This window comes from Drosophila kikkawai, chromosome 3L (assembly GCF_030179895.1).
Source record: "Drosophila kikkawai strain 14028-0561.14 chromosome 3L, DkikHiC1v2, whole genome shotgun sequence".
Taxonomy (NCBI): Eukaryota; Metazoa; Arthropoda; class Insecta; order Diptera; family Drosophilidae; genus Drosophila; species Drosophila kikkawai.
Window position 1 is genome coordinate 10,122,123 of NC_091730.1, and position 22,159 is coordinate 10,144,281.

The window sequence follows — 22,159 nt, forward strand, 5'->3', positions numbered from 1 at the left end:
TATAAACTTCATATGTTTAATTGAAATATATATATTTATTATTTCTTTACTAATCACAGATCAATCTACTTCCTCTAAAACTTAAATTCACTTCTCCTATTCTTTATATTTCCCATATTTCTTCTCTTGAACCATCAATCCCATCATCCCCTTGATCTTTAACCATTTTCCAGGGCATCAAAGAGCACCGCATGACTGGGGAAATCCTTGTCGTCTGGCAACAGGAAGCGTAGATCATAAAATATTGATATTTTCTGCTTTGATTTTTCAGCGCACTGTTTAAGTAATGGCAGCACTGCGACACAGAAAGAGATGGCACCAGAAACCAGACAGACGGCTAGATAGAGACAGAAAGAGAAATAAAAAGAGATGGCAATGTCGGGAGACTGGGACGACGACAATTCTCATTCATGCCATCCGCTTTGCGCTTTTTTGTTTAGGGGAAAAGGAGAGAAAGGATGAGGGGAATCTCTAACCTCTGCTCCCCCCGGAAAAACCTCTGAAACCGAGGATGTCAGTAGAAGGCTAACCCCGTACAAAACGCCAAAGAGCGCAACAATCCACGAATTTAGTTTCCTTTTGGGGCCCACACAAAAACTAGACGTGGCATCCAACATGAGGCGAGGTTAGAGGCACAAGCTGTGTTCTGACAGCACAGTGACCGGGATAGGCTTGGATTTTGGGAAATTTTAAGATCAGCGAATAGAGAAACAATATAAATAAATACTAGAATAATAGAAAAATAAACTTTGCTATTTAATTTAAATAATTTCTTCACCTTTTGAAAAGCATTAAAGGAGTTTTCTTTTAGTTTAAAAGCTGGTTTGTTATCTTGTTTCTAAACGTTATAAAAATTCCCATTCTGAATTAATTTTCAAGTATTCTTTTTCAGTTTTGACCACTGTTCAATGGCAGACACTCAGGCGGGGCTTTAACGGGTGCAGTGCACCAATGGGGGCAACAACCACAGCGGCAGAGCATTCAAGTTGTATTGGTTTTGGTTGCTCGCTGGGGATCGAATATTCAATGAAGAAATTTTGAATTTATCTTCTCCAAGCAATAAAAGAGAATTGTGGAAAATATCAAAGGACTGAAGGAGATTTTTTAAAGGATGCATAAACATAAACCGCTATTTATTCAAGAATAAAATTATAATATAAAATTCCGTAAATAAAATTATTTTATATATATTATCAACCATTCAAATCCCAATTTTGAGGCACTCACGTTAACATTCTCATATCAAATTTATATAGAAAATTACCTGTAAAGGGCTCGACATCTCCACCGGCATATCCTATGCATATTGGATTCCCAAATGAACTCCCACAGCAGATGGATCGTAATCTCATTATAGTATTGCAGTTGCCCTAATTGAACAATTAAATATGTTTATCGTTACAGTTAAGCAGAACACATCAGTGTGCAGCAGCACTCCACCTGACCATCCATATTGGATTACGAAACCCAAAACTTTCATCCTTGTTAAATGTATAATTGTATTTATTTGCCAGCAGTGTTTCAGAGGCACAAACAGAGGAATTTGGTCAGGATATCGAAAAGGGGATTTAAATTTCTGGTTAATAGCTAGCAATATTAATTGGTACAGATATGTTACTATGTTTCAGATTAATAAACACTTGAAAGTTATGCCACAATTAGAAAGGAGGGTTTACGTAAGCTATTAATTGGTTTGCTATTTGGTTTACTATTATAAAAAAAAATATTTAAAATGTAAGAAAACATTTCCTGAATAGTAAAAATATTTAATCAAATTTTTACAAGGTAAAGCCTCAATATTCTTTTAACTCTCACTACTAATTTTGTCTGTTTTTTGTTTTTACACTCTTTACAATTAAATTAAATTTCTTTGACATTATTTCCCCAGTGCCTCTGGCTATCAACAACATTTAATCAAAATCCAAATGAGCACAACTACCACAAGTTCGTATGTGATATGTGTGTACGCCGGGGTAAATCAGCTCATTTCGACAACATTTCCGGCAACGAAACCATGCTGAGAATGAAAAATGAACTCGAAGCTGGAAAAAAAAAATCTATAATATGACATAAAAATGAAAACCGAAATGACAAGGGTACGGCCTTAAGATTCTGTGACCCCGGGCAATGCGGTTTGGAGATATGCCAACTATTACAAATTGATTCCCTCAGTTCGGGATCCGTTTTTCCGTTTTTCGCTCGTGTTGGCTCCCCTGTCGGTGGAAAAATCTATTTAAAATGCGTGACTGCAGTGACTTTAAAAGTTCCATCCCAGAGAAGGGGGCAGCAGCGGAGCTCTTCACCCAACCAGGATCTCTCGTTTTAATGTCCGTATTTTTTATTGACGTCAAAGGTTTCTGCTGCCGTTCAGTTTTATTGTTCAGCAGGGGGTGGTGGTGGTGGTGGCCATAAAGCCAACAATACCAACGGCAACCGGTCTCAATTAAAGACGTCTCGGGGGCCTAGTAACCGAAAAATTGACTGAATGGCAAAATGACAACAGCGACAAAGGCAACGGCAGGTGGATGGGCGGGGGGTTTTTGGCCAAAAGGAAAATACTCAACAACAAGTGACAAGCTGTAAAAATTACGGCGCCTGCAATAACCAAAAACCATGTTGGTGAGTGTACCGTCAGGCAAAAGTAGTGTTGGTGTTGGTGTGGAGTGTAGGTGTTAGCCTTTGGGCCAACGTCGATTTGCAGTCTTGAACGTGACTCACTTTGCTAAATGGTGCGCAGCCAGCGGGAGATGATGGCCAAAAGGGGCGGTGGGCGTAAGGGGCGTAGAAAGATCGGAAAGGTCTCGGCAACAGTAACAGGAAAAACAATGAAAACTTTTATTTGTCAACTACCATGTTGCTTTTTGCTCTAGGAGAAGAGGTTTCACTTACTTCGGTGTTGAATTTGGTTTCTTAAATTAAATATTGTTAATTAAGAGAGTTTAAATTAATTTAAAAAAAATGTATAAACAACAAAGTTAATTAACTAATTCGATAATAATTTTAACAAATAGCGAATCCATTTTAAGAATGTATGTATTAAAGAATTTATATTTTTAATAGAGGATAAATTAAAAGAAATACGAATTTAATTATAAATTTATCAAGATACTTATTTTTATAATTGAAAAAAAATGTTAAAAATTTTAATGGCTTAATTATTAAATGTTAAAATTATTGTAATAATACATTGAATATTAAAATATGAGATTTCACTTTATTTAAATATGAGACTGCACCTTTTTAATTCAATTTAAAATAATTAGTAAGTAAAATTAAATCTCAGCTCATTAAAATATATAAAATGAATCTAAAAAATATACAAACAAAATCATAAAAGGCATTCAACATTCGACTTCCCGTTAGTAGACAACCATTGGCCTTATTTTAAAATCTCCCTGAAGCATAAAATATTCAGTTACAGAGCCATTCCCCCCAGGTTTACCCCACTGCCAGCCCAACAATTGTACAATTTGCTCTTCATCTCCATGGGATGTGCTGCCACTTTGTTGTTCTTCAAGTCTAATTAACCACATCAAAAAAAATCTATGGCAAATTTGCGTGGGTTGCCATTGGTGCTCCACTCCTTGTCATTGTCGATATAAATGCTGCAAGTACGTGTTTTATACAAACCAGACAGCGTAGAAACAAAGGGAAACGGAGGAAAGTGTCTGCCAAACACGTGTCGAGCACAGCCGCGGGCCCAAAAAGGGCCAAGATTTTGGCTGAGGAAAATCGTTGACTCGAAATCGAAATCAATATGAAGGCAAAGGCGATTGAAATCGAACTTCTTGAACTTTGAAGTGCTCCTCAAAATCGAAATGATACTAATTACTTGCCGCGTGGAGTTCAGTCCCCAAGGTCTACAATGAAATATTGAAATTCTCATAAATTGCTGTCACATAAAATGTATATTATTTTTTTGTGCTGTTTTCCCAGAGATCCCTTTCAGCAAACGTGCTTGAGGGCACATTGACCTCTCGTTCAAATTTATAAATGGAATTTTTCACTGCCTGCTTTTTGGGTCATGTACACTTTAATTATGCATGGAAACGTGTGCTATAATTTCGGTTTTTTTTTTTCTTTCCCATGAGGGCTCACATTTTAAGTGAATTTTAGTTGAAACATTTTTAGGTTTTAAGGTTTTTGGGTCAACGAAAAAATGCGAGCCGGGGGCCAAGCCTAAGCCTTCAATCAACATTTTGTGTCCACTATTTTCGTTAAGCCTTAAAAAGGGCTTATCAAGAAATCTGAATGGGAAACCCAATGGTGGCAAATAATCATATTCAAAATATAAGAAAAATATAGAATTTACCATAAAATAGACACTGAAAAATAAAGCTTAACATAAATATTTAAATGAATAAATAAAGAAGTAATAAAGTGATGGGAGTTTTAAAGATGATTTAAGAATAATTCTGATCAATCAAACAAATATTTTTAAATTTATTTCTTATTCATTACAATTTACATTTCCTTTTCATATGGTTTTTATGATACTGTACACATTTCTTTCTCTGTAACCCGGCAATGTCATCAATGAAAATGAAGCTGTATCTTTCTTCAATTGGTGGGCGTTCGTGTGGCAAGGGAGAGGCAAAAAAAAAGGGACATTTGTTCTAAGCAATTTTCATTCTTTATATATTTTTTGTTCTTGCAACATTTATTTACGCCCCCGAACATTGCGCCACGTTGTTCAATTACCGCCAAGAATAATGGTTGCAGTCAATAGAGGAAACAAACCCAATCAAAGGCGACCAATGCGAAGGCCAAGAAAATGAAATAAAAACCAAAATGATCTTCGATGGTTTCAATTGCTGCTGCTCAGCTCCTTGTTGTGTGTTCAAAACAAAAACCAAATTCAGGAAAAAAGGGTTTGTGTTTAGTTCGTTTAAAGGTAAAGAAGAGAGCAACCGTTTTGTTGTTTTTTTGGTTGACCTTTACCCCTTTGCCTTCATTTTGCATAATTCTTGGCATGCAAATTTTTCAATTGAGTATAAAAGAAATCAAGCAAAAATAAAAATGTCCAAGAAAAATACAGAGTGGTTGCCCGGGAAATCGTTGAAAAAGTGTCGAAGCTGTTTTGCTACTATGTGTCCCTTTCACAGTGGCGTTGTGAAACTTTTGTCCAATATATTTTAGCCAGTGTTGGCAGGCTAGCCGAATTTTTCCTCGATGTTTTTTTTTTGTACTCTGCCAAAAGTGGGTTTACTGGGCAAAGAGAAAGCTTTTGGTTGAGGGAATAAATGTAAAAGAAAAATCGAATAATTTATGAATATTATAAATGATTTAACTAATGTCTTAAAATTAGAAAATCAATTTTTAAAATATAATTTTAAAATCCCTTAATAATTCTTTAGAGCATCCCAACTTCTATCCTAATTTCTACCAAAATCCCCTTCAATTTCTTCAATAATACTTTTTTACATTCCCCACTCCCCCTCCAAGTGCAAAATGGCAGGGAATGCAAAGAGAATAAAAACAAAAAATACCTTTTTTTTTGGCGGTATCGAAAAGGAGAGTTGGGTGGGGAATAGGTGGGAGGATGGGTTGGGCTGGCAGGAGGGAAACGGGACACCGGCGGTCTCCTCGACGACGTTTGGGTTCGTGCGGCGTAATATTATTATTTGATAAAGATGCTAAAAGTAACGAAAACACATTTTCTCAGTTAAAAGGGGTCGTTAGGGAATGAAATATGCGCACGTACGCACCGAACAGGACTCGAAAGGGGGTGGCATGGGGGGGGCATTGGGGAAATCGGAGAGTGGGACTGCATATATGGATGGGTGTCTGGGTGGGCGGGGGATTTTCCTGCACAGCATGCGAGTTTATAGTCGATTTTTATCACAGTATTTGAATTATTATTTCAGGAAGCGCGCTATTTGCGCAACGCGCTTTTTGCGGATACGCTTTATTCTTTTTTTTTTTACCCACTCTTTACTTATTTTTACACCCATCCACCCACACGCTTTTCTGGCTGCGCCTTTTATGTATTTGCATATGAATGCGGCTCGACGACGATGGCAATATTTTCTTTTTTTCACCCATTTTTTTTCGGGGGGTTCTTCTACGTGTGGAAAAATCAGTAGTAAGGCTAAAATATTATACGTGGACCCGCCGGAACCGAAGCCTTTTTGGCCAAGAGCCTGAACATTTTTTCAGGGATGTCGACAGATTGATTTGAAGTGTCTCTAAATCTTAGATGAGGTCTTTTTTAGGAGGAAAAAGGGATATTTAAAATAGAGGATTTCTTTAGAGGTTTAAGGGGGAAAATCTATGTTGAAAAAGTATCTCTAAGAAATTAATTTAAATTGATATAGCAAATTTAATTAATATATTTTAATATAATAGAATATTTAAATTTATCCTTAGCTTAAAAATCTATAAATTTCACTTAAATCAAATTATATTCTTAACCATATTTCCCCTGAAGTGATCAATTTCGTAACCCTGATTGTTTTCCGCTTTTACCTTTCACCTTTTTTCTGTTCTTTTTTTGACAAATTAATAAAAAGGAAAATGGGTATGGGGAATGCAAAGTAAACCAAGCTCAGCAATAACAATCGAGTCCGGGGTATGCCTTTTGTGAGGGTCCTGGATTGGAGTTGGTTTTTAAGTAGCGGTACGCCGGCAGAGGTTCATTGCCAAGCATAACAGTTATTGTAAGAGATTTCGTGTAAATATTGCATGTAAACGTCGTAAATAAGGCGCTTTTAGTGCCCGGATTCCTTGTTGAGGCTGAGATACTGTAGCCGTAACTGGAGAATCGGGTCGGGTGGTTTATTGTTTGCCTGGCCGACAGACAGCTCCCTCCCCGCTCTCCTGCCAAAAAGGTAAATAAAAATATTTTGTGCGTGAGTGCGGTTTTTAAGCTGCGTGAAATTTTTTGCCCCCCTTTTTTTTTTGGGTATGGAAATTCGATGATGCCAGTGTGTTTGTGAAAATTTCGGCACCTTTTTTATATGCATTGTCTGTTGGCCGTCGCGCTTCATGTTTTGTTAGCAATGCCTGCGGCAAATTGACTTTTAAGGCAGGCCCCCTTTCCTTTTTTCTCTCCCTCTGTGATTTCTCGCTCTTTGTTTTCCCATTTTTGCCTTGACTTTGTTTTATTTTCCCAGCTTTTCCTTTTTCTATCATTTGCATTGCTCTGGGCCAAGTTGTGTCGGTATGTCTGAGACCTTTGATTGAAGTTTATTTAGAATATGTTTGTAAATGTCAAAATGGCAATTATTCAGACAACGTACACACACACACGCATGTTGAAATATATTTTGTGGGGTTATCGGGGGTTAAGTGCCCTACTATTAAGTTAAATTTGTCTAGACTTGTGTATTGAAGTTTGAGTATTTTTTTTGGGTCCTGCTAGGTAATGGTTTTTGTTTGGCTTTTAAACTTGTTTAGTGAGCCAAATATTTAAATAGGATTTGCATAGTTGACAAGGCAAGAGTTTAAGCGTGTCTTTGAGGTCTAGTATTTGGTTAGCCATCACTTGACCTAGTTTTAAATATTTTAGCGTAAAAAAAATCCATGAAAACTAGGCAAATTGATAATATTGGGAATTAATTTATTGTTACAGAAAATATTAAGATAATATATAAGAGTAATCAATCTGACTAAATAGTTTACAAAATATTTGTTTATTGTTAAAACAACACTCGCTTGAGGCTTTCAAAAAAAATATTGGGGAAAGCCACAGGCAAGTTATGGGCCTGGAAAAATGCTAATTAGTATTGCCTGCTAACCTCGTGGAAATCCAATCATGCCGCTTGACCGCACTCTCAATTTTATTGGCTTCATGGCAATATTTCCGCATTAAACTTTGCTAATTGCATTCAGGCAACAAAAACCAGATAAGTACAAAGAAAACCCAACCAAGCGCAGCAGCAGCAACAGCAGCAGCAGCAGCAGCATATCGAGGCCAATAAAGAAATTTTAATTTAATCATGGCATAGAAAATCATAAACAAATGGTAGTACGCCCAAATGGACAATAATTTGGGGGCTACAACTCCAATTTGCTACCCTCAGGATCCTCTAGTTCCTGCTTCTCCTGCTCCTCCTGCTTCTGGCTCATAAAAGCGTGAATGCATATTTAAAATTTCCCCAACGGCTGGCAGGCAGGGCAGCCCCCGCTTTTCGCTAGCCCCTCTTTGAAATACAAATTCATGAGTTATGAAATGAAATATTAAAAGTAGCTTGAATGCTTTTTAGCACTCAGTCAGTCATTCAGTCAATTTTCGTAAAGCAAACACATTCCCTGTCTGATACTTCATTTGTTTCCGTTTCCAATGCTTCGATGTCAGGGACCAGGGACCAGGGACAGCAACAACAACAACAACAAGTCAGACAAACAAACGGCCCAAATAATTATGAATGACAAAAGTTACACAAATAAATAAAGTCAAAAGCAACAAGGGATATGACAAATTAAGCCAAGTAAGCAGGGGAATACTCTAGAAGATACTATAGTATCGCCTAGGGATTTTCATATAAAAAAAATATTTAAAGAAATTCAATAAGCTTGAAAATAATAAGAAGAAATAAAGAATAAACCAAGAAAGTCTTGTGATATTTTGGTTGAAGAATTTACAACTTAAAATAATTAATTTACTAAGACTAAACCTAATGAGAGAATAATATTAGTCTAACTTTTATATTCTTCCAATTATTTAATTTTCTTATCCAGTTTAAATTGACTTCTTAAGTTTTTTCTATTCCTATTAACCAATATCAATACGAAAAGTATTTCAAAAATTTGTAAATACAGTATTCATCCTAAATAAACAGCAGGACACAGCCTGGATACCCTTCAATCATCTCAAATTTCTGTCAAAATAAATGAAAAAAAAAAGAAATGATGAGTGCTTTTCAAGGCAATCTCCTCCGTCGCCAGTTCCCTATTTTCCACTGGTTTTTCCTGGCCCCCCAGCCCACTCTCTCTGCACCACCCATCGGGTTTCAGTGTCGTCGCGGCTCGTTTCGCATTTTACAGTCGCTGGCTCATTTATAAATTTATGAGCTCAACTGCCAGGGGAGTTATCGCGTTAAAATGCTTCGCTGTTCCCGCTGTATTTTCCCCTGACCCTCCTCTCTGGCTTTTTTCAGCTGCACTGAGAAAAAAATTTATTAAAATTTTTAAATGGAAGAAACAAAAGGAAGGAAATTGTGAAGTTTTTTGGGAACTTTTTAGAAGTAGAAATCATCTACAAAGTTTTATATTTACCTAAAAAGCTTGTTTAAAATATATTCCACTTTTGTAACAAATTAGTAAATAAATATTTTTAGTATATAAACTTTAATTTAATTTTTCTAGCTACACAATTTTCTTTTCTGTGTAGCTTTCGCCCCCAACCTTACCGTTCTTCCCCCACTCTCATTGCAGTGAAAGATACAAAAAAAAAAAGTATAAAATAAAAATTAGCAATAAAAAGTAGAAAAGCGTGTTTGTTTGTTAACAAGTGCAGGGCGAGAGCAAAAGAGATGGCAAGGCAGCGAAGGAAAGAGAAAGAGCTAGAGCTGAAAGCTGGGAGTGAAGATGACGGCGGCGACATCAAATGGATTTCATGTCACGTTACACAAATGTGCCAAGGAATTAAAAATGTGAGGATAGCAAGTTGGAATAGCAACTGTTGCTGTCTTGTAGTTGTTGTTGTTGCTGCTGCTGTGGCTGGTGCTGCTGCTTTTGTTGCTGTTGTCCCATTAGCGTGCTACTGCAGCAAGCTTAAATGCGAAAAGTGTGTTCATTACTCCCAGCTTTTCCCACTCTCTTTATCTCGCAATGAAAATTATTTTCATTTTCGCTTTGGTGCGCTCACTTGCCCAAAAGCTAAACACACACACACACAACTCTTTCTCCAGTTCCTCAGTTGCTTTCTCCACTTCACTGGCATATCCTTTTTCCGCTCTCCCCCTCCCCCTGGTTAACCTTTGGCTCTGGGCGGAAATTTCAATTATTTATTACGCATACGCAGCGTTGTTAGCTTAATGACTAGCTCCAGCAGCAAAACCCGAAACTGTAAGCCAAAAACCAAGCAAATGTGATTTAACCAAGACCAGGATACACCAAACATTTGCCACAAAATTGCATATAAATCATGGGGGATTTACAGAGGGCAGAAATATTAAGTACTAAGTAGGAAGAACGTTGGGAGTAAGTTATCTGAGAAATTGAGCTTTGGTTTTGGCCTAAAATAAATAATAATAAATAATAGAAAATCTAGCTATAATTTTGATGTAAAATTCTAAAATGTTAAGCTTAATATATCCTTTTTTTCCTACTTTTAACTTCCAATTTGAATATCCCAAACCTTGTTTGTGTCACCTGAACCATATTTCCTTTATAAATAATTTCCATATGCCAAAGGCTACAATTCCCCCTTTTGAGTAAATCGCATAATAAATGCACTTGTACACATAGCTTCCTATTTTCCAACATCCTTTTCCCTTTACCATTTTCCATTTATCCTTTCCCCGGGTTAGGACTTCAAACTGTGTGGCATAAAAATCGGTCTCATTTTGATTGGCATCATTGATTGAAACAACACGAATCGCTTTGCTCACCAAATTACTTGCAAAAAAAAAAAATAGAAAGAGAGGAAAAGGTAGAAGTGAGCTTGTTGCCACCTCTCGTCCCTTTCCGAATCCTGGCTAAATTATTGAGTGAGTGAACGAGTGAGTGATTGTGTCACGGACTAAAGCGAATCGAGCTGGGGCCAACAACTAATTGGATTTGTGCCGACAGAAGGAGGATCCAGGAAGTGTTTTGACAATTGTCACAATTAAGTTCCGGGGGACTGAGGACCGAGGACCGAGGACATGCCAATGTCCTGGACAAGGCCACTTTGCAAGTTCATTGCACCTCGAAGGCTAAACAAACGTCGCGCAATTGATGGACTGAGGAAGGGCCCACGAGGACAATGTTATGCGGCATAATTCACATAAATTATGCAATTTATACGCGACATATGCAAAGCCTCAAAATGGACACGACAATGCAAATGATATGGCAAATGTAGAAAGGGCAGGAAGTGTTGTTCTTACACTATGAAAACAAAAGGGGAATATGACTTGGTTTTAAGGGAGACTAAATCTCAGAATGGGAGTTTATTATTTAAATATAAGAAAATATTCCAGAGCTAGATAAGTGAATTTACTTTCCCATTAAATAGTTATTCATGTTTCTAATTTCTATGGAATATTTTTAGCTCTCTTTACCCAATTTTTATTCACAGTGATAAGCACATCAACTACATAAAGAAATATGTAACAAGTTGTCGTTGGCCAAGAGAGGTGAAGGACTTGACTTGCTGCTGCTTCCACAATTCCATGATGACAACTGAGAAAAGGGGTGACGACCAAGGGGCTCCAGGGGAGTACAAAGCTTTGAGCTTAGACATATGCACCAAACAAACACTCGTACAAACACACACATTTTATATTGTTGCAGTGTAAAAACGTCAACGTGGCCCATTAGAAAGTGAATAGACAAGGTTCAAGGGTTGTGCGGTCACAAACACACACACAAAGGCTTTAGACTTTAGGGGGTGTAAAGCCCTTAGTCCCAAGTCCCCCCTCAAGACCCTATATATCCGCAAAACCCTCTACTTTTTAAGCTGACAAGCGGAAAGTAGTTGACTGCAACGGAAAAGCCCTGGGAAATGGGGAGAGAGATCAGTATCTAACAGATACATATTGTATATGCAGGTGAAGGTATTAGCATTTAATGATAGTAATCATTTTAATTTGTTTAAGGAATATAATATAATAAAATATGAGATAGAAAGATTGCTAAGGAATCAATTTCTTCGAGAAGTACAACTCTCAGCTATTTCTTCTAAAATTCTATGCTTTCAAAACACCTACCAAAACTAATATCCTAATCTCCTAATACCCTTTTATTTATTCCCTTTCATTTTAATTAAATGTAATTTATTTTTATATATTTTTTTCACCGCTTTTCCGCTTCACAATTGACTGACTGATTGAATCTCTTTGTTCCGCTTTAAGTGTTTAACAGTTCCCTGGGGTGTCGCTCGCTTCGAGCCAGTTCCATTTGAACAAAACGTATTCTCATTTCCTCCTAATTCAGATCCACACACATGCACACACATCCTCCACGGATGCCCCGCTAGAGTTTTATAGATTTATAAATTCAAATATCATGGCCACTGCATCCGAGGCAGACAGAAAGACAGACAGACAATGGAGTCAAAGGAGGCGAGTTGCTCCTGCTGTTTCCACTGCAGCTTGTTGACAAAAACAACGAGAACAATGCACGAGCAGCCACACATGGAGTTAAGGATATAGTCCGGGGGGCACTGGGAGGGTTAAGGGGCGGTCTGCTCTCCCTCTCTGTCTCTATCAGCAGCTCTATCTGCTTCGTAGTGACAGCGAAACACTGCAATAAAAGTGGTGGCACGTTGGCGCGGAGGGGTGGAATTTACATTTAGTTTATGAGTAGACAAGCGACGACAATAGTGGGGAAGAAGCATCCTGATGACCGCCCCATCCTTTGCAGACCTCTGCCCCACATAGTGCTCCTTGTGCGTCTTCTTCAGCTGTGACTGCTACTGCTCTGCTGAGCTACTGTTAAAATCACTGAGGGAAATTAGGGGTTTTTAAATAATTAAACCTGAATTAAGGTTCGTTTCCCTCATATACAGTAAACTATATAATTTTCCTAATATTAATTACTTTTTAGAACTTTAACTAATCGAAATATCTTAAATATTTTCAAATTTTCATGTATAATACTCACCAAAAATAGTTTCAAGTGCTCCATTTCCGCAGCTGTTGTTGTTGTGGTGCGCCGAAAAGGTCATACACAATGAAATGCACAAATGTCAACATTTAACGGTCAAAATGGTCGCCAGCAACAGACAAGGGGAAGCACACACACACACGCACACACATACACAAAACTGGTGTCCAAAGGGGATATAGACTGGGCATTGTGACTGCCAGGAAGTGGAATCCCCACAGTAGACCTTAGCCAGCGTTTGCTGGCTTAAACTTTATGGCCCAAAAGAAAAGTCGCCGGACACAATGGCCAGAATAGAAGCAACAGGGGCGGCCAAGCCAGCTTTGGCCAGCTTCTCATTTGCCAAGCCAACTAATCAGGTTGACAGAGAGGCCAGTGTGCTTTGGATTTGGAGGCGGAGGCAAAAATACAGAGTGAATAAAAGAAACTTGAAACAAAGTATTGGTTTAAAAATCAAATAAATATTAAATTAAATTAAATAAATATTCAATTAAAAGGTTGTCATAATTGTAAGTTCAGGAAATGCTTATAAACAAATAAATAATAATAATAATAACTTTTAGTATTCCTTAGTTCTTTCATCTTACAAGATCTTCACCTAATTTAATCTAAAAATGTGCATAAATAAATATTTAAATTCAAGAAAATAATAATATAATTTGGCACAAGACATAAATTTGTATTATTATTCCAGAAGTCAACTTTTATAGACCTATTAAGATAAGTTTTTAAGCCTTTTTGAGTCACTAGGTCAACCTTAAAGATCTTAAATCTTAATAAAATAAATAAACCACATTTCAGGTTAACAAACCAGAACATAAAGCCATATCAAACCCAATTAAAAAAGTGTTTTAAAAAATATCAAAATAAATATGTCTCTCTCTTTGTTCCCCTTTTGCTATCTCATTCTGGCTCAGGTGGCCATTCCTGTCACAGGACCCTGGCAAAGGACCTTTGTGGCAGTTCAATCGTAATGAACTATGCACAAAACTGACCTCGAGGCATAGTGTGAGTGTTTGGTGGACAACACAGACCAACACAGTTTTTGCTCCACCTGCATAGCTCTTACTCTATCTTTGTGGCATTGTTCTTCTCTTTTTCGCACAAATTACATTTTTTGTTGGAATGGACCATGTTTTTTAGGGTTGCCTGTGGATTTTCATCCGCTCCCTTTATCAGGGGGCGTGAATGGCATCCCCTAAAAGTGCAAAGAGCCCTAAAATTATGTCTAGCCAGGAAGCAAACTTTTTGTCCTTTGTCCAAACACTTTATTAGTGCTACAGTTACAGCCGAAAAAAAAAATGTATAAAAAAGGATTTGAGAAAAAGGCTTTATTCAGCGGAGAATGATTCAGCTGAGATTCTTAGCGGTTGTAATTAGCAAAGGATTTGAAGAGATTTTACTTAAAAAAACAGCAAGAGAAATAACCGTCAGACATTGCTTACTCTCTTGGAATTATATAATCAAATTTAAATGTTGTTAAATAATGTTTTCTAGCAACCCAAAATGGAACCATTTTTATGGAGTGTGTTTAATGAATTTAACCTTTGTTGTTTTACTCTCGCTTACTGTGTTCAAAGTTTCTAAAGTGCAAATAGTAATAACAATAATAAATATTAAACAAACATTTAATTTGAATATATATATTTTATAGAGAATACGTTTATTAAAATAAAAATTATTTAATTTCCTCAAAAACGCAGGGACTTATTGAAAAACAGTTAAAATTCGAAATTTTAGTTGTTCCTTTTTTTTGAACAACATCTTTAGGGCAATCAGATCGCAAGACACATGCCGGAATCCTTTCGTCAATTACATATCCTTTCTTACAGGCACAAGGACTTCCACACATTCTATTGCACGCACCTACACCATTAAATTCACAAGTTTCTGGACAAGCGCCTGGACACAAGTCCACTGTGCCATTAACAGTGCAGTCCACATCGGGTAGAAACATCCAACAAGGACTGACGAAGATCAGGAGTCCAAGGAGAGCGAAGATTGCCGGTTTCCACATGTTTAGTTATTAAAAGTTTATGGAAGTCTAAATAGTTCACCAAAGACAGCTTTCTATTTTATTTAAATTCAAGTGGAACCGTTTTAGTCGAGTGTGTTTAATGAATAATAAGCTTGACTAATGCAAATGTCAAATACTTTCACACTCGCTTAGTTTATTGCAAAGTCTCTAAGTTGATCTACAAAAAATATATTGAAAAAAATCCAAATTTCATTTATTGATCGCAGGGACTCATTCCAAAGCATTTGAAATTCTCAACTAAAAGTGTTCCTTTTCTTTGAACAACTTTTTTCGGGCAATCAGATCGCAAAACACAAGCCGGAATCCTTTCGTCAATTACGTATCCGTGCAAACATACACAAGGACCATTGCAAGCACATAAGCCACCACCACTCCATCCACAAGTTTCTGGACAAATGCTTGGACACATGAACTGAGTTCCATTAACAGTGCAGTCATATGTTTTCTTTGGAGCAGACATCCAACAAGGACTGACGAAGATCAGGAGTCCAAGGAGAGTGAAGGTTGCCGGTTTCCACATGTTGGTTTATTAAAATTGTATGGAGGTCTAAATAATTATCCAATCAAAGCGTCTTTTTATTTAGTTTTAAGTGAAACCGATTACATTAAGTGTGGATAATGATTTTAACTTCAGAATGAATTAACTTTGGTTAATGGAAATGCCAAATACTTTTATTCTCGAGTCTCTAAATAGATCTCCATGATCTCCTTGTGAATCAATTGCAGGGACTCTTAGAAAAGCAATTGAAATTCCGAACTACAGTTGCTCCATCTGCTTGAACCACATCTTTTGGGCAATCAGATCGCAAAACACAAGCAGGAATCCTCTGGTCAATTACGTATCCTGGCTTGCATACACAAGGACCTCCGCAAGATCTATCACAGAGGCCAACACCATTAGATTCACAAGTTTCTGGACAATTGGGGGGGCAGCTGGTCTGAGTTCCATTAGCAGTGCAGTCACGAATTGGAGGAGACATCCAACAAGGACTGATGAAGATCAGCAGTCCAAGGAGAGCGAAGATTTCCGATTTCCACATGTTGGTTTACTATGGAGGTATAAGTAATTCCTCAACCAAAGCGTCTTTTTTATTTAGTTTTGAGTGGAACAAATTGCATTAGGTGTGGATAATGATTTTAACTTTGGGTTAATAAAATATAATTTAAATATATAATTGTTTTATGTTCGCTTCTTTTTTGTAAAGGGCTCTTAGCATTAAACAAAACATAGTTTTAACCTTGGTGAATAGCCACAGAATTCAACTCATTCCTTTGTTTTAGAAATTTTTAACTCAACAGTATATTTTTCAATTCTATTTTTATATCTACCAGTTTTTAGCTAATTTTCTTAAACCTCTTTCTATTATTTATTTATTCCAGTATCATTACATTCAATTTTCACATGACTTTCGCACAGGGAAGTGGACAATTTGCATGCATTGCCATCGACAATTGTTCTAATACTTTGGACCCTGTTTGTCGGGAGTACCAGATGTTGCCTCTTTGGCTGGGATTCTGCAATTGCAGTTACTGCATTTTCGAAGTGAATGCACTGATAAAAATAATCAAAGAACAATAGAAACAAGTTCTGAATGAATATGTTAAATTAAGTATATTTTAAAGAACCTAAAAGTAATAACATATTGAATAGTATTTCACTAACTAGATAAAGAAACATATGCCCAAGAGAAGTCTTACTAAAGTAGTAGACAGGAAGAAAATTTATTAATTAATTAATAAAATTTAAGCTTAAACTGTGGTATAAACTCCTTTAAATATTTTAAAATAAATATCATTTCACACTTTTGTATCTTTCCAAATAAAATTTATTAGAATTATATCAAATCTTTGCCATTTTAACAACATTTTGTTAGCCTTACTTAGATGACCCAATTTCTATGAATTTTTCTTTCTCTGTATGCTCATAATTATGGCAATTGGCAGACTGGATTGCAATGCAATGTGCGCCTAAAATTCTGCAGTAGCAACACTTTGGCGTGTAAGGGAGGGGAAATGGGGTTGCTGCTGCAGCAGCAGCTGCGGCTGCCATCAGTTGCTGTTGCTGTCGTCGTCTTTTTGGAATTTAATTAAAGTTTACACAAGTAAACAAATGACAGTCTGCAGCCGCCAACATTGCAAGATATTTGTCTGCATTTGTGTGTATCTGTATCTGTATCTGTGTCGCTGTATCTGTCTGTGTCACATGGCCACAGTACGAATGAAAAACCAAGAAGTCGGACTAAAATTTTATTAAAGAAAACTCACAGAATTGCTAGACGAGGTAAAGTTTTCAGTCAGACAAAAATTCTTTACATTTTGGTAGGCATTGAAATGAATAAAAGTTTCTAACGAGGGTTGAATGAAGAGATTTAAGAAATTATTATTATTAATATAGAAAACTACGTTAATAAATGTAAATATTTATAATAAAATAAATAAACATTGAATTAAGAATTCAGATATATATTTTCCAACAAACTTTAGTAGCTACCTCCGTTAGAAAACTATTCCAACTGACTGTTAATGGTTTCACGTGTGCGGTGGCAAGTTTGTTGTTTTCAATGATGGCAGCTAGTGCCGTAACAACAACCACAAACTATTTTGGTATTTTTACTATTTTGCAGCAGCGTAAAACTAAAATCTACCGAATTATGCAACAAAAAATTAATTAAACACAATTTAGTTTGGCCTGAGCCCCGAACCTACCCATGAGATGAACGTGCGCCACAAAAAACCGCGTTGCGCGAAAATCGCTGCGGTTTTCTTTTTTATATATATAGATTCGTAAAAGTACAGTGGAACTTCGACAGTAACTAATTAATAAATAGTTAAATATTAAATAAATATTAAGTAACTAAAATCATTTTATTAGTAAACTTTATATATATAAATTATTTGAATCTTTAAAACGTTTATTATGAAAAAAAGCTAATAATATTCTTTGAAAATTATATGTAAATTCAATAACCTCTACTTTAATTTATCAATTTTCTATTATTTATATTTATTTACTTAATATATTATTTAAAAAAGGCTGTACTATGCTTAACTCTAGGTGTAAACAAAAGCCTTATTTTGTTATATATTCTTAACTATTTTCATCCCAAAAATAATAATAATTTAGCATCATAAATGTCACTCTTTAAAAGCTTGACTGTAGTAAAGAGCGACAGTAAAATTATTGTTATGCAAAGCCTGGCGAAAAAAAGGCCAATGGAAAAGTGACCACAAGCTGCAGAAAAAAAAGGGTCCTGGGGACAGGGGCCACATTCCCAAGGGCGGGTTTGGGTTAGCCGGGGGGGAGGTAACGAGAGCTCTTTGCGGCTACTTGACTTAATACCTGCAATAATTATTATAACGATGCAGGACAAAGACAGGAAGGGCATTAAAGCGGCCAACAGCCACGGCAAAGAGAGCAAATCTTTTTATGCAATAAAAATATATATGGCTCGGCAACAAACAAAGTTTGAAACGGGCCCATAAAAATGGCCAGGATAAGCACTTGGACTTTGCATCGAGCGATTTATTTTTTATTTATTTTCATTTATTTACTTCGTTTTTCTCATTGCTCGTACACACAATAGAATTTATTGCGGCAAGGTTGTGAGGTTGCCAGGGTGTTCTGGCTTCCAAATTCTAGAAAACAATCAAATTTCATAATTTTAAAATATTTTAAATAAATCTAAATAGTATATTTTATGTATAGGTTGGATTATTAACTTAATTCTAAACATTTCAAATATTTATATTTATTTTCTCCACAGTTCAAGTCGTAAATATGACCTTTAAGTCGAGCATATTTTTCTGATCGTTTCCTATAAGTTTATACCAATATTTTAATAACACAAATATCGTAAAAGTAAATTTATTTTCTTCTATTTATAGGCGAATCTTTATGGAAAACGATTAAGGGAATCCCTTTTGGCCAGCAAGACCGTATTTATTTGAAAATGCCATTTGAATATGGCGCGTCCCGTGGGCGCTTTTCCCTTACCCTCAACTTTTCTACTCTCTCTTTGCTCACGCCTTTCATTAAATTCAATTTAAAAAAGAAAATTTTTAGTGCCCTGCCATAAAAATAACAGCCAACAAGCGAAAAGGAGCCAGAGGCAAGGGCCAAAAAAAAAAAAGGATCTACGGATGACGACAACGTATCGCGAAGGTCATCAATTACAGGAGGTCCACCTACCCCGTACGCCCAGTGATCCCCTTAACAGGCCCCACCCCCTAGGGAGAACCAACAACAACAACAACAAGCAGTTGCAAATAACTTGGCTGAAGCCTCACATTATCCGGCCATAAGCACAAGTAGGAAGCTGGTCCTTCAGTCTGAATCCCTTTTATTATTTCTCCTAATACCCTAGATGAAGGTATATCTATTTTTACAAGGATTATATATTTTAAAGAATAAAACTAGCTAAGGGTTCCTGAAGTTATACCAACCATTACAAATTTATATATCATTTATTTTAAATTTTAAAAAATAAATAAAAGGAATATTTGCTCAGAAGCACGGCTAGATTATTAAAATTCAATTTAAAATAATTTAAAAAATAATTATAAGTAAGAGTACCCAAACTTTTACTTTCCCAAACAAAACCTCCTTTTGCAATTTGATTTTTTCCGGCTGGTTTTCTTTTTTTTTTTTTTTTGGGAAAAACAAAAATGGAATCCTCTGCAGATATTTCAAAAGCCATTGACACCCTTTTCGGCGAGGCGTGGCTTGGCCAGTGTGTGGGGTTAAAGGCAATGCCTCGGCTTGGAGGCCTGCCTTTGAAAAGCTGAATGACCAAATAAATCATATCAAAGTGTCATATAAAAATCGTAATCAGATTTTGAAGCGCACACAGGGGCCAGTGTCTGGGCGACAGAGAACTGGGGGGGGCAACGAGACGGGACAAGAAATATGTTGCCGGGCTTGGCATGCCCATGCTCTTACGCTTTTCTGTAAGCCAACTCCATTAAAAGTGCTTATAAATAAGGTGCTTGAAAGGCAAGTGCATGGAGAGACACACAGAGGCCCAGGACGCACACGGATACACACAATGGCCCTAGGTCTGGGGCCATAACCAACAAACGTTGCACCCAATGCTGATATATCCTCAAAAATGGGCACCGCAACGGAGAGATGACAGCGTGACAGGACATTTGGGAGACAAGGGAGCACGAAGGGAATTTTTGTATATTTTTTATAAAGAAAAAAAATATATTTGGTAAGCAGTTTAAACTAGATTTTTGAGAGGGTTTTGTTTCTAAGCCAAGATTAGTTATTTATTTAATAATTTAAATATAAAATTAATATATAAAAGCTCAAATATATTTAAATGTATAGATTTTCCTTTTAATTTAAATTTTAATGTTGATTTTATCTTAAGCTTTTATATCTGTATCTCAAAAAGTATCTACCACAGTCTCATCTTCTCTTCTTGACCTTCTCTTGTCACAATGCAGATACTTCCATCATTGTGCCATCGCTATTGGTAACCCCCAAAAATGGGAATCTCGCAACGTAACCCATTGGCCGCCTCTGTCGCACAAAAGTTTTTGAGTGTGTAAATTGCAAAAGACTATTTGACAAACGTCGGTCAAAAGCACAGGACATGACAGAGTGCCAGGACATTGGGCGAACTGGGGAAAGGGGCAGGGGATCAAAGGCTATGACCGTAAGGACAACCTGCTTGGGACTTGGGCACAGGGCCCGCTCCTCGCTGAGAAGAGGGTTTACCCTGCAGTTAATAAAAAATAATGTGCTTCAATGCGGTTTATTCAATTTTATGGTTCGGACTTTTCAAAAAGCCAAGCACACACATAAACACTCACTCACACAGACACGCACACTACTACAGACAATGATTCTCATCATCTTTGAGACACTGGAATAAATTATTATAATTTTAAAAGCATATTTATTTGAGATAATCTTCTGTTTTGACAAGTATCTTATTTTTCTATATTAATAAAAAATATTTTAATATAAAACAAGACTTACTTTTGTCATAGAAATTGAAAATAAACCTTATAGTGGCTTGAAATATATATAACTATTTTTTTTTTACCTTATTTATTTACCAAATTTTTACTAATTTTTATAATTTATATATTAAATATATTTCAGTGCATGAAGTCTCCTTCGCTTTCCCTTCTTTTTCGAATCTTCTGGTTGTATTAAAAAGAAAATCGCATTTTTGGCTGGGCGTGACTGCTTTTCCCGCCCCCCCATGTCCTTGCTTGTAGTGGGTGAATCATATAAAACACACATAGATACCACCTCACACACACACACATACAACATACAACAATAATGCGACGATGGACGGTGCCGCCTTTTTCTTTTTTGAATATTTATGAGTTTGCTTTTCAAATTATAGATGCAGAGAGCAGGGGAAAGTTGAGAGGAGGTGAGAGGTTTATGGTAAGGGATATGGCCATTTGCTTTGGGTGTATGTGTGTGTATGGGTCTGGTGGTGGTATTAGTGAGTGTGTGTGTGCCTTGAGGGCATATCACTTTCCAGCTATTTATAAAAATGTGTTCCGCGTCGATTTTTATTGAAATGTAGGCGGGAGAAAGCAATAAAAGAAAGAGTTTATTGATTATAAATGTTGTGCTTATGTTCAACTATGATTTTTAGAGTAAATAAAGTTGTATATTTATTAAATTAAATAGAAAACAAATTTAATAGAATCGAAAAATCAAGAATATTGTTACGTAGGATAGACTTTTGTTATAAATTAACTGCTGTTAGGTATTCTAATTGTTAAAAAAATTAAAATAAAAATAAAATAAATAAAATCCAACCTTCAAAATAGCAACATGTATACTTCAATTTCCAAAACATTTATCAAACTTCACCCTTAACTTCCTTAATTCATTGTAAACCCTAAATTAGGCGCCAAACCTATAATACTTTAACACTTTGCTATTCACCGCCCTCATCACAGGACCCAGGCTTTAATTCCAGCTACGAACATCAATAATTGCCTTCAATTACATTTATTTATTTGCACAGGACACGGGACCCCCACACCATTCCTTTAATTTTATACACAGACCAAACCAACCTCATCCTAGATTGGCTTTGGTCATTGACCATTTCAATTGGGTATCGCTTTGATTCGCATTTCATTTATGCATGATGACTGGACTCGGTCGGGACCATAGACCACGACTGCCGTCGACTACTATTTTATTTTTCTCGCAATTTATTTATTTTATATGTATATATATAGTATGTGTATATATAGTATGTATGCGTGTGTTTTTTATTTGCACGAGACGCACCTCCTCTGTCCACCGCTCTGGTTTATTATGATTATCATGTTTTATTCAACAATTGATGCGCAAATTGGCAGTTGTCTGGATCATTT

At 36.3% G+C, this 22,159-nt stretch overlaps 2 protein-coding genes and 1 long non-coding RNA gene across 4 annotated transcripts in view; all 3 read right to left on the minus strand.

Moving 5' to 3' along the window:
- The window catches only part of LOC138928336 (uncharacterized), a 97,310-nt gene that overhangs the window by 33,461 nt on the left and 41,690 nt on the right, over window positions 1–22,159 (minus strand). The window lies entirely within an intron of this gene.
- LOC108082984 (accessory gland protein Acp62F-like) lies at window positions 14,384–14,811 on the minus strand. Its single transcript, XM_017178606.3, has one exon. It carries the CDS (start codon window positions 14,771–14,773, stop codon window positions 14,435–14,437), a length of 339 nt encoding a protein of 112 aa, XP_017034095.2. The 5' UTR covers window positions 14,774–14,811; the 3' UTR covers window positions 14,384–14,434.
- LOC108083016 (accessory gland protein Acp62F-like) lies at window positions 15,350–15,867 on the minus strand. The gene has a single exon (XM_017178644.3). It carries the CDS (start codon window positions 15,832–15,834, stop codon window positions 15,511–15,513), a length of 324 nt encoding a protein of 107 aa, XP_017034133.1. The 5' UTR covers window positions 15,835–15,867; the 3' UTR covers window positions 15,350–15,510.

Excerpts from the sequence above, each read along its gene's own strand:
- LOC108082984 (XM_017178606.3), bottom strand. The coding sequence starts at position 14,773 with ATGTGGAAACCGGCAATCTTCGCTCTCCTTGGACTCCTGATCTTCGTC.
- LOC108083016 (XM_017178644.3), bottom strand. The coding sequence starts at position 15,834 with ATGTGGAAATCGGAAATCTTCGCTCTCCTTGGACTGCTGATCTTCATC.